We start from the raw sequence: 13,028 nt of genomic DNA on the forward strand, positions 1-13,028 counted from the left end.
AGCATGGGATTTACTACTGAATCACAGGCCATTCCTCAGAAGACACGGCATGAGTGCCTCGCTGTTGATAGCGGCATATGATGTATGGGCATTTTGGAGAATGCAACCTGACCCTGTTCCAGTTTCTTTTCTTTTTCTTAAATATTTTTTATTGAACAAATTTAACAAATCAAATTATAAATCAATATAACCAATTACATTTCCCCCCTCCCCCCACCCACCAGAGACTTCCCTCAGCTTCCCTCTCTGATTTGTTTATACCTGTTTTTCCCTGCATGTTGTGAAATTGTACATATCATTGCCTTGTCTATCATATATTCTACTAATAAATTTGTGGATGTTTATTCAAAACCTGCCAAGTAATCCAAATTCTTTTGTTGTCTTTTTAAATAGTTTGTAAAAAGTTCCCATTCTTCCTTGAAGTCACAATTGTCCTTCTCCTGTAATTTATATGTTAACTTCGCCAACTCCGCATAGCTCATCATTTTTTCTTGCCATTGTTCTTTCGTTGGGATTTCCTCATTCTTCCATCCTTGTGCTAACAAGACTCTTGCAGCTGTTGTAGCATACATAAATAAGTTATTTATTTTTCTTGGCAGGTCTTGTCCCAAAATCCCTAACAAAAATGCTTCTGGTTTTTTTACAAATGTCATTTTAAACATTTTTTTCAATTTGTTATATATCATCTCCAAAAGTTTTAACCTTCTCTACATTCCCACCACATGCGATACAAAGTACCTTCTTTTTCTTTACCTTTCCAACATGTATTTGACCCAGTTTTATACATTTTTGCCATTTTTACTGGTGTAATATACCATCTATACATCATTTTCATATAGTTTTCTTTCAAAAGAGAGCAGTCTGTAAATTTCAAATCTACCTTCCACAACTTTTCCCAGTCCTCAAATTGTATTATGTCCAATATCTTGTGCCCATTTGATCATAATGGATTTGACCTCCTCATCTTTTGTTTCCCATTCTAGCAGAATACTATATGCTTTCTTCAGCAGCTTCACTTCTTCTTACATAACCTCCTTTTGAAATCTAGAAATTGTATAGCTAAACCCTTTTTTTGTTATCTTCCTTGTACATCTCATATAACTGTCTGTAATGCAGTCAGCTCTGAGCATAGTCTTTGATTTCCTCATAATCTTTTAATTTCCATTTTCCTTCTTGGTCTCTCAGTAAATCTCTATATGTAGGCCACTTCCCCTTTTTACCAAGTGGTTTGAGTAACGAAGCTTCAATTGGTGATACCCACCAAGGTGTTTTTTGTTCTATTAAACTGACCCTGTTCCAGTTTCAATCTCATATGTGGGCAACAGTTTAAAAGTTTAGCATAACCTGATCTTGAACACCAGTACCTGAGTCCCTTACTGAATTACCTTCTGGAAGAGATATTCAAGCAGCAGAGAGTTGGCCAGAGTAAGGTCTGCTGGTGAGAACAATATTACCACTTTAAAATTGGGCAGAGCATGCAAATTACTGAACTACAAAAAGCATAGCGGCCATGTCCCAGTTTCAAAATTGTGGTAGTCATGTTGTGAAACCCACACACCTTGCCACAATTCCTCCTACATAGTTCCTGCACATATATCAAAAAGCAGTTTTGGCAACTGAGTTCCACATTTGTCGGTGGCTTATTCTTGGCTACTTCTACAAGTATGTAAAACTACTCTTAGGTAAATAAATATACAGGGCTGTAGCAAATGGAATCATTATGTGTGCGGATGGACTTAATCTCTCTCTTTCTTCCCCACTACCTGCACCGCCACCAAATCTGTTCCAGAGGGATGAGGAAAACCCAGAGGAAATTTTGGGGAGAGCGTATGTGAGAGAAGGAAAGGGAGGGGAAGTTCCACTGTGCTAGCACAAATAATTTTGTATGCGCCATTTAGTTGCACAGTTGGACCCTGCTAGAGTCACCAGTTTTAGGCTCCTAGGACTTTACGCAACGCTGGTGTTAATCACCATCAACAAAACAAAACAAAAACAACAAAGCAAATTACAGTAGCGGACTGCAACAGCAGGAGGTTCAAATTATACATTATGTACAGGAAGCACCCATTTTAATGTGTCTGACAGCAGACTGGGATAAATTGGTAGATGACTGCATTAGCTGGTTAATAATAGACCAGAAATGAAAATGTAAATTTTCATCAGAGCTGTCATCTGTAAAAGGACATTCATTGCTGATAGCATGGATGTAAACAAAATGCTTGTAACATTTAAGCCAGGCAAGGTGTTTTCTTCAAATGCTTTTCCAGAAAAGTGACTGTCAGTGCAAATTAGTCAAATTACAGTGCAAATTAGTCAAGAGATTCTGGTATCTCCCAAAAATTTAGTCTTTTTATCTCACCGCTTCCCAAAGGAACTCAGAGCAGTGCATGTGTTTTTTCTTTCCTTTGCCCACACAACAAACTTTCAAGGTGGGTTGTATCCACAAAGTTTCTGCTTTGTGGCTTAATGATGATGCAGGGATTACATTCCAAGACACTGCACATTTAAGTGAAATTGCGTATATTTGAAACACCATGGAGAAAGCCTGCAAACACCCCTTTCCATCCCTGCTCCATCCCATCCCTTTTTGTGATGTTTTTGGGTCACCTCTGGGTTTGGCATGATGCACGTGTGCCTAAAATGGCTACTTTCTATACTAATTTCAAACAGTTAATTAGTAGACAAACTCAAGGTATAAATTTTCATGTGCATCAACTATCACGGGGGCACAGAAATCAACCAAATCAATCAATACAAATTAAGAGCGCACTAAGGAAGTACCACCCTGGGTGGTGCTTGTTGCCATGCAATGGTAGGGATCATCCCTGTCCAACTCTGAGGCTTCAGAGTTGGAAGGAAGGCTGGGCACTTGTCAAACTTGCTAGAGCCTGGGAGCACAAGCTGTGTTGATGTCAAAGCTCAGCTCTCCTTGAACCCCACTAAGCACCAAAGGCTCTTCACACATCAAATTTTAGGTGTAATATCTGGAAATCTAAGAGCGTACCTGAGAATACAATGTATGAATGTCACAATCTGGTGTTTTTGAAAATGTGTGTATTATCCAGGTACACTAATGAGAGAGCCAGGATTGTCTGGGGCTCCTTGCTTATGTGTACTCTTAATCTATATTTATTGCTGTGTAGCCCGTGAAAGGGCCATCGGACATACATCGGAAATCGTATTTGGTTGTTGTAGTTTTGGAGTGTGGGGAGCTTCTTAGCACCTCCTGTAACTTACAATTCTTAATTCAGTTTTTTTTAATAAAAAAGGCGGCCATGACAGTAAAATTTGTCCCTCTCTACCCTCCCCATAAACTTTCACACACACACACACACACACACACATATATATATATGATCAAACATTATCATGCCAGTGGTGCACCCCATATTTGGTCAGGCACCAAAGGGAGGAAGTTCTGAAGGTGTGGGGCCACCACAGAAAAGGTCTCCTCTCTTATGGCCATGTTCCTCTTAGATCTAGGAGGCAGATTGAGATCTCAGCATGTGAGAAGGATGGTATGTATATCAGACAGTTTGGACTGAAACCATGTATGGCTTTAAAGGATAAAACCAACACTTTAAATTCAGCTTGGATGCGCACTGGAAGCCAGCATAGCTGATATAATGCAGGAGCATTATACATATATTTATTTGTTATTTCAATGTTTAGGCCACCTTTCATCAATTTATTGATCCCAGGGTGCATTACAATATAAAACAAAACAAAAAATAAAATCATTCTGCACCTTAAACAAATTTGTTTGCATTTGAAAGCATACATATTGAATTTCAGAGCAGATAAACAATTGATTAACGGAATCCAGTCTCAGTTACATTGCTTCACTGAAAAGGCCTAAGGAAATAGGTTTGTCTTCAGCTAGCCTTTCAGTCTGTTTTGTTTTTTTTAATGATATTTATTAAAATTTCAGAAACAAAAAATTACATAGTTAAAGAGAAAAGAAACAAAGGAAAATATATATATAAAAAAGAGAAAAAACATACAAAATACAAAGTACAGGAAAACACACACACTTAAAAACAAATTAATCCTTCCGTATCTTACATTTCGTTTCCTTGCTTCCCTGACCTCCTCTCACCTCCCTTTTTTGTATTCCAGTTCAATTGGTTAATTCAGCAATTCCTTTCCCTCTTTGTTTATGTCTTAGTCCTTTAGCTCAATATATTATAACTTTAGATTCTCACCTATTAACCATCAATTTTTACATACACCTTTATGACATTGCTGCTAGAACCACTTAATTTCATTCTGACATCATTCTAACATTCATTAATTTTACAATATTTCTGTAAATAGTCTTTAAATTTCTTCCAATCTTCTTCCACCGACTCTTCTCCCTGGTCTCGGATTCTGCCAGTCATTTCCGCCAATTCCATGTAGTCCATCACCTTCATCTGCCATTCTTCCAGAGTGGGTAGATCTTGTGTCTTCCAATACTTTGCAATAAGTATTCTTGCTGCTGTTGTGGCATACATAAAGAAAGTTCTATCCTTTTTTAACACCAATTGGCCGACTATGCCCAGGAGAAAGGCCTCTGGTTTCTTCAAGAAGGTATATTTAAATACCTTTTTCAATTCATTATAGATCATCTCCCAGAAAGCCTTAATCCTTGGGCACGTCCACCAAAGGTGAAAGAATGTACCTTCAGTTTCTTTACATTTCCAACATTTATTATCGGGCAAATGATAGATTTTTGCAAGCTTGACTGGTGTCATGCACCACCTGTATATCATTTTCATAATATTCTCTCTTAAGGCATTGCATGCCGTAAACTTCATACCTGTGGTCCATAACTGTTCCCAGTCAGCCATCATTATGTTATGTCCAACGTCTTGTGCCCATTTAATCATAGCAGATTTCACCGTTTCATCCTGAGTATTCCATTTCAACAGCAAGTTATACATCTTTGACAAAGTCTTAGTTTTGGGTTCTAACAGTTCTGTTTCTAATTTTGATTTTTCCACCTGGAAGCCAATTTTCTTGTCCGAATTATATGCCTCCATTATCTGATAATAATGAAGCCAATCTCGCACTTTGTTTTTTAGTTTCTCAAAACTCTGCAGTTTCAATCTGTCTCCCTCTGGTTCCAGAATTTCCCAATATTTCGGCCATTTGGCCTCCATATTGAGCTTTTTCTGTGCTTTCGCTTCCATCGGTGACAACCACCTTGGGGTTTTATTTTCCAATAAATCCTTATATCTTATCCAGACATTAAGCAATGCTTTCCTGACAATATGATTCTTAAATGCTTTATGTGCTTTGACCTTGTCATACCACAAATATGCATGCCATCCAAATACATTATTGAAACCTTCTAAGTCCAAAATGTCTGTGTTTTCAAGAAGCAGCCATTCTTTCAGCCAGCAAAAAGCTGCTGATTCATAATAAAGTTTAAGGTCTGGCAGGGCAAATCCACCTCTTTCCTTTACATCCGTTAATATTTTAAATTTTATTCTGGGCTTCTTGCCCTGCCAGACAAATCTAGAAATATCTCTCTGCCACTTCTTGAAGCAATCCATTTTGTCCAAAACTTGCAATGTTTGAAACCAAAACAACATTCTAGGCAATACATTCATTTTTATCGCAGCAATACGGCCTAGCAGTGAAAGCTTCAAATTTGACCAAATTTCTAAATCTTTTTTCACTTCAGCCCAACATTTTTCATAATTGTCTTTAAATAGATTCCCATTTTTAGCTGTCATGTTAATCCCCAGGTATTTCACTTTCTTAACCACTGTTAAACCTGTCTCATTCTGAAACCTCTCTCTCTCCATCGTAGTTAAATTTTTCTCTAAGACCTTTGTTTTTAACTTATTCAGTTTAAATCCTGCAACCTGACCAAATTCTTGAATCAGTTCCAAAACCCTTTTAGTACTAGATTCTGGCTCCTGTAACGTCAATACTAAGTCATCTGCAAATGCTCTCAACTTGTACTGTTTAGCTCCGACTTGTATACCCTTAACCAACTGGTCCCTTCTAATTTCCTTTCAGTCTGCCCCAAGAACATTTCAAGTGCCGTCCCATTGGCAGGTCTCCCTCTCTCCCGACTGAATTACCTGCAGTCCTTTGTTAAAGGTGCTGGGAACTGGATTTCTGTGAGGGGTGAACTACAGCTCCCACAATTCTTTGCGGGAAGCAATGTGTTTTAAATATGCTTAAAATGTTGTGTTTTAAATGTACACAACATTGCTCTTTCTGTTGGTGGTAAAATCAAGATTTTCTTTAAACTGGAGGTGAACCTTTCTTCTTGATACTCTGCCACTTATTTCTGTGATTCATTAAGGTGAAATGGCTCAACTCAGCTGCCAAATAATGACAAAACCCAGTGCAGGTTCTGTGCATTTGAAATGATTCCTGTCGCTATGAATTCCTGTCCGCACGCATCTATATGCCTATTTCCTTTGCCTCTGATGATAAATCCACTTTAACGTTGTCCTTCAAAGACAACACAATTTTACGTCTTACAAGCCCACCCCGTCACCATTTTACTTGAGCAACTTTCCTGTTACATTTCATCGCAGCAATTGTTGCTTCTCATGAGGCGCTATCAATGTTTCATATCAAGGTGTCCTCTTAAACTGTAATGTGAGAGAGCCAACTAGAACTGTTGAATTATACATCGCCTAGCTGAATGTAAGCAGCCTTTTTTTGTAAGTCCAAAGCTATCCCTTGCTGAACTAATTTCTGGGAAGCACCGTGAAAAACCCCTATCTATGGATGAGCTTCAGATGAAACTGAGCCCCAGACATGATGCAAGATCCCGAAAAGTCAGATTCAAAATCTCCTCTGCCTACAGTGGTCGAGTTTTAAAGCAGGTATATGAAGATGGACAGGAACTTGAAATCCCACAGGAGGAATATCCTCATAGTTTTCGGCACTGCAGCTTTGAACCCAAAGACGACTTCTTTGGGCTTGGTGAAGCCCCAGGATCCGGGTTTTGTCCATCAGCTAAAATGAATGCACAGAGGATCAGTGTATTTAGAGAAGGGAACAAATACACCCTCACGGGGAGCCCTTCCCTCTTAAATGACCACCAGGCAGAGGGGAGCCATATGGTAAGTAATGTTTGTTTAATAATGACCCATTATGGAAATGATTGTAAAATGGCAAATGTGGTAGTCAGAAGCCAGAACCTAGTTCTCATGTTGGCCAAGCAACTCTTCCTATGTGTTGGTGTTTAGACCCAGGTGTGCAACAATGTAGAGTTGCCATACTTCAAAAAGTGAAAATGTGGACAGAAAAGCTGTTGAGCTTTTCTTTTCTTTTCTGCTAAAGTTGTTGAGCAGCCCTGGCAACAATGGAATGTGCAGTATGAAGTACAACCTGCGTAAAATAGCTGGGAAAGGCTACAGAATACATAGGAAACAAACAAACAAACACCAGCCAGAAAACCACTGAGAGCTTTAAAATCAATATCACCGAAGAAAATGGCAGGATTTATGAAGCACTTTATTCAGTTTCATTCCTTATTGTGAAAAGTGAAATCCAATAGGACACAGACAATACTTTTAGGTTCTGCAGCACTTTTTCTTCAATGAGAGAAAGAATTTTGTAAAACATGAATGATGAAGGAAACAGCGCGGCTACCTTTTTGCCTTCTCCTTCCTACAACACAGGTGTGTTTCAATGTCCATTTATATACATGGGAATGAAGGTGCAACAGACCTAATGCTGGAAATTTCAAATGGCTTTTGATTCTCGCTGACTCTGAGCCACCAGGTACTCAGAACCACTGCAGAATTTAAGATGATGGTGTTGACCACCAAAACCGTACATGACCCAAATACCTGAAGAAGTACCTCACCCTGACCTGTATCAGCCAGCCTGTTTTCTTAGATCTGGTGGGCAGTTCCTTCTCATTGTCCCACCACCAGGAACAGTACATTATATGGTGGTATGGGACAGGGCTTTTTCTGTGGTGACAGCCTGGCCTATGGAATCTCCCCCCCCCCCCCAGCCTGCTTTTGCTGTTTCAGGCGAACTCTTTTTTCATCTGTTTCCCTGGACTTTGGGAGGTTATTAGTAGCTTTGTCACTGCTATGAATGAGGAGTCCAGGTTGTGGTTCCTTGGGCTTCTTAAGGATCTGCTGTGTTTTTGCTGCTGTAATAAGTTATGATGAATTGGTTTTATTGTAATGTTCCTTTTCTTCTTGTATTAGCACCTGCCCTGGAATCATCTAATGAAGGGTGGGCTAGAAATGTTCTTATAAGAAATAAAATAAAATAAAATAAAATAGATGCATCCATAAGTAAAACCTACAAAAATGAATGATTTGAAGCACACCAACGATACCGACCCAATGGAGCATGTAAGCATTGTAGAAATTCCAAGGGACAGGTGGATACAGGTGATACAGATACCTGAGAGCTTGCTCCAGCTGCACTCCCCATCCCAAGGCACACAGGGCAATCTACTATTCATGGTCCTGTGGGACTCTAGTTATAGGTGGATATTGTCTACAGTGGTTTTTCAAACTGTGTTTTAATGTTACTTTTAAGTTGCCTTAGGAAGAATTGCACCCTGCAAGACAGGATAGAAATAATGGTAAAAGATGAAAGAATGAATGTCTCCTTGCAGGCCCAGGACCCGCACTCTCCCCACCTCACCAACCGGGCTAGAAATGAAGGACTCCACATCATCAGAATGGGATCGAATCAGGCCACAACTTTATTGACTACAGATGAAGAGGTTTGGCATAGGCAATGGGTAACCATTTACTTCTGGCCTGCCTGCCGGAAATGACATCAAGGGTCAACCCGACAGTGGGGATTCATATGACTTACGTCAAATAGGGGAATCCCCGCAGGGATCACTGCCTTGAGGAGTGCTGAGGTCCAGGCCCCTGTCTGGGCATATGGACAGAAGCAATTCCTTCAGGGATACCCCACTTCTGGAGGGGGAGCTGAAGGTACAACCTCCCCTCCATCCAAGACTAAGGTTACCCAGTGCCTAAACTGCCAAATTTGTGACAATTGCTATGAGGTAGGCCAAACCCTCAGGCCAAAGCCAATTCGCCTGATAGGCAAATTCCTACCCGGCTCTCAATATGGCAACCATCATGGCCACAGCAAGGCCAAAGCAGCTGCGGAATGCATTGTTGAAGGAGTGCGTGAGTGTGTTGATGCAACGAGCGAGCTGAGTGTTGAGGGCTGGAGAAGGTCGGCTTAAATCCCCCCAGAGTGGACCTGAGGGAAGCCTAAATGTTCCGTCAGGCTCGCCCCTGGGGGCGGATCCAGCCCTCTGAGCCGGCTAGCCATTGGCCAGTTCAGCAGGCTGGCACGGAGCTGGCTTCCACACCAGGAGGATGTGAGCCAGAGCTCACATGAGGGCTGGGGAAAAGTCCTCTGGCACTAATGACTCCCATTGTGTTCAAGGAAGGAGGTGTTGCCCAGCCCGCAAGGCCACCGCGCCCATGAAGGGGTAAGCAGACTTCTTTGGACCATTCCCACTTCACCATTTCTGCTTCCTGTATCCAGGAGCCACTCACTAGAGGAAGTACCAGTCACTGTTGCTGGTTGTGGGAGTCATCAAAGTTTCTAGGCAAGGATGGAGAAGCTGAGAAATGTTAGGAGACTCCTATTCCCCTCACAGAGTTAAAAATTTCCAGTGTGGTATACAGTGGTACCTCGGGATGCGAACGGGATCCGTTCCAGAGCCCCATTCGCATCCCAAACGGAATGCAAGACTTGACGGCGCGTCTGTGCGTGCGCGGGTTGCATTGTGCCACTTCCGGGCACGCACGTGACATCATTTTGAGCGTCTGCGCATGTGCAAGTGGCAAAACCCAGAAGTAACGCACTCTGTTACTTCCAGGTTGCTGCGGAGCGCAACTCGAACGTGCTCAACCTGAAGCACATTCAACTCGAGGTATCAATCCCAGGGAACTCTGGAAATAGCTCTGTGAGGGAAGTAGGGATCTCCTAACAACTCTCAGCACCCTTAACAAACTACAGTTCCCGGGAATCTGAGGGGAGAAGACAGGACTGTTTTAAGTGGTATGACATTGCTTCAAATTTGTACTGTACAGCAGATGGGGACCTAAGAGAGCTGTTGGACTTTCAATTTACATGTTCCCTGCTTCATTTCAGAATCCCCCTGTTCTAGACATTGGGAAGATTATCATCTACACTAGCAATCTGAAAATCATCCGATCACCACTGACTAAGAAGGAGCTGGTGAGAAAAATAATACAGGATGAAGGACTCGAAGACTGGTCCTTCACATACCACGAAGGAAGAGGAGAAACTTGCAGTAACCCAAGTGATGAGAACATAAAGGAGACTGAATGTGAGCTTGTTCACAACGAGCATATGCAGGTAACATGCATGGTACATTTGGGAGCAGATGCAGGCATTAAGACGTAAGGTAGTGGCGTCTCCCTGCTCTAGAGATGTAAAAGTATATGTTTGTGAATTAAAAGAAAAAGGGAAATGATGACATCCTCCAAATGTTGTGATACGAAACCTGTCAGTTCCAGGACTTATGGCAGAGGTGGGGAACCTCAGGTCCAGTGGCTGAATGTAGCCCTCTGTTACAAATACAGTGGTACCTTTGGTTATGAACTTAATTCGTTCCGGAGGTCCATTCTTAACCTGAAACCATTCTTAACCTGAGGTACCACTTTACCTAAGGGCGCCTCCTGCTGCTGCCACACGATTTCTGTTCTTATCCTGAGATAAAGTTCTCAACCCAAGGTACTACTTCCAGGTTAGCGGAGTCTGTAACCCAAAGTGTTTGTAACCCAAGGTGTTTGTAACCCGAGGTATCACTGTAATTGAAAAGTAATGCAATGGGACTTTATAGCATGCTAATGAATAAAATTAGTAAACAAACTGATCCTCTAATTCAGAATGCTGCAGCTTTAAAGCTTATGGGATATCCAGTTGGGGAATCCATTGTGCTTAATGGCAAGAGATTGCTTTGCAGCTTCAAAATTGTATAAAATTGTATAAAAAGAATCTTTGCCTCATTGATAAAGTGAACATTTCTAAAGAATTTATATTTAAAAACAAGGCATCAGGGTTCAAAACAATGGACTGACTTATGGGACTTGAATGGACATGCAAGAAGGTACCAAAGGGATATTTCAGGATGGGGGCCTTTGGGCCAAAACAAGGTACATAAATGAGCTGTAACATTGTGGGTGGTGCTCAGCTATGTGTTGCTTGCAGTAGACCCATATAAATCAATAATCACGACTAAGTTAAGTCATGTGCAACTAGTCATTAAAATTCCGAAATCAGACCTGTGCAAATTGAGGAAATGTGTGTTTATCTATTTTGTGCAACCTGTACAAGAAACAAGGGAACATTAGCAAGGAACTAGAATCACAGGGAGGAATAGATATTAGTATTCCCACTAATATTTATCAAGCAAACAGAAAAGCGAGATGTTCAAAAACCATAAGAGCCATACACATCTTAGAGGGATTTAGCCTGCCGATTGGATTTACTTTAGGTAAAGGATTCTGTGAACTGGTGTTAAGGAAGCTTATTTTGATCAGTCCCTTTGTATTTCAGGAAGCAAATGGTGATATCAATTGCTCCCAGTGTAAGGGATCAGGCTCTGCACCCTGCTCTGTGTGCCACGGAAGCAAGTTTTCAATGTTGGCGAACCGATTTAAAGAGTCCTACAGAGCTCTGCGATGTCCAGCTTGCAATGAAAATGGCCGGCAACCCTGCCGGACCTGTGTTCAATGACTGTATCTACTCTCTGGCTTCCTTTTACTTCCCTCATTTGCTTGTTTTGTGTTGAAAAAGAATCCTTCAAGTTTTTATGTCTATTGTATTTACCTCTTTGCACTCAGGCTACACCTGCAGGTATAAAAGTGTTTGTATGCAGTGTTAATACGTGATATAAGGCGGTACCAATTTAAAAATAGCAGTTCCCTTCCATGCCATTAAAAGTGCTATGGCTTGCTATCAGCTTGTTAACAAATTGGGCCATGATCCAGCCAAGTCTCATTGATTTCAGTGGATGAGATTTAAGATTAACTCTCCCAGTGAAATCATTTTTAAAGGGCTTAAGTTTGGCTGAATCATGTCCTGGGTTCTTTTATTTGACTCTCCTGATCCAATTGAGAAACTCTAATTTGTGTCCCCAAAGTAGCAGCATTGAATAAGTACCATGCTAACAGCAGCAGCAGCAGAACTCAAATGAGGAAGCCAAATGAGAGAGAAGCTTTTCCTTGTTGCATAAATTGGGTTATTTTTCATAGAAATAGTCTCACCTCCTCCTATCCCCTTTCCCACAAAAGATATTGAAGTTTTGCACCTATTGATAACTATATCACAACTCTTGAACACATGTTTACCCCAACTTTGCATATGTTTAGGCTAATGGTATTCCTCGTAATTTGTAATCTGATTTCCTGGTTTCAGGTTATGGGTATCGTAGGACAGAAATGAACACTCCTTTTGCAGCTTGCTAGAATAAGGATCCTTCTAGATGCAATCAATAGCAGAAGCATCTACACCTCAACTGATAGAATAAATCATAACATGTTATATGATTTATAATTTCACTTGCCCTTTTACTTTGAACATTTGTGAGCTTTTTCAGTCCACACCCCATTTTGCATATAACTGCACATTTATCCCTCCTGAGGTGCATGCCGTTTCTGCAGATCTAGCTCATTTCAATTTTATTGTTATTAGAGCACAGTGTTCTTTTCCTGTATGATTTAGGCACCTCCCAGTTCTAAATACTACCACAGAGGAGGGAGGGAAACACCAGTGCAATGGGGGGGGGGGAGAGAGAAAAAATGTGTATTTTATGGCCTTATTCAGAGAGATGCTGCCACTGATGTTAATGGGGGAAGTTCTGCCTCTCTCAGGATTCACTTGTTAACAAATGGAGCTTGTGTTGTTTAAAATGTGTCCCCAGTTGTAATTTCTAAACCATGAACTCTAATTAGTTTAGATGAAGAAGCAGTGCTGAATACTTAGCATGCTACCACTTGCAGCGCCAAAACCACTACAAATAAGGAAGTCAATGAAAGTGCTTT

The 13,028-nt window shown here is 40.9% G+C and overlaps 1 protein-coding gene across 1 annotated transcript; it reads left to right on the forward strand.

Moving 5' to 3' along the window:
• The first annotated feature begins 6,079 nt into the window (after positions 1-6,079).
• On the forward strand, positions 6,080-12,682 carry GRXCR2 (glutaredoxin and cysteine rich domain containing 2). Its single transcript, XM_080996626.1, has 4 exons — positions 6,080-7,190; positions 8,468-8,728; positions 10,111-10,338; positions 11,542-12,682. Exons 1-4 carry the CDS (start codon positions 6,735-6,737, stop codon positions 11,719-11,721), a joined length of 1,125 nt encoding a protein of 374 aa, XP_080852752.1. The 5' UTR covers positions 6,080-6,734; the 3' UTR covers positions 11,722-12,682.
• Positions 12,683-13,028: the final 346 nt, after the last annotated feature.

Source organism: Podarcis pityusensis (genome assembly GCF_964106645.2).
Source record: "Podarcis pityusensis genome assembly, chromosome: 2".
Taxonomy (NCBI): domain Eukaryota; kingdom Metazoa; phylum Chordata; class Lepidosauria; order Squamata; family Lacertidae; genus Podarcis; species Podarcis pityusensis.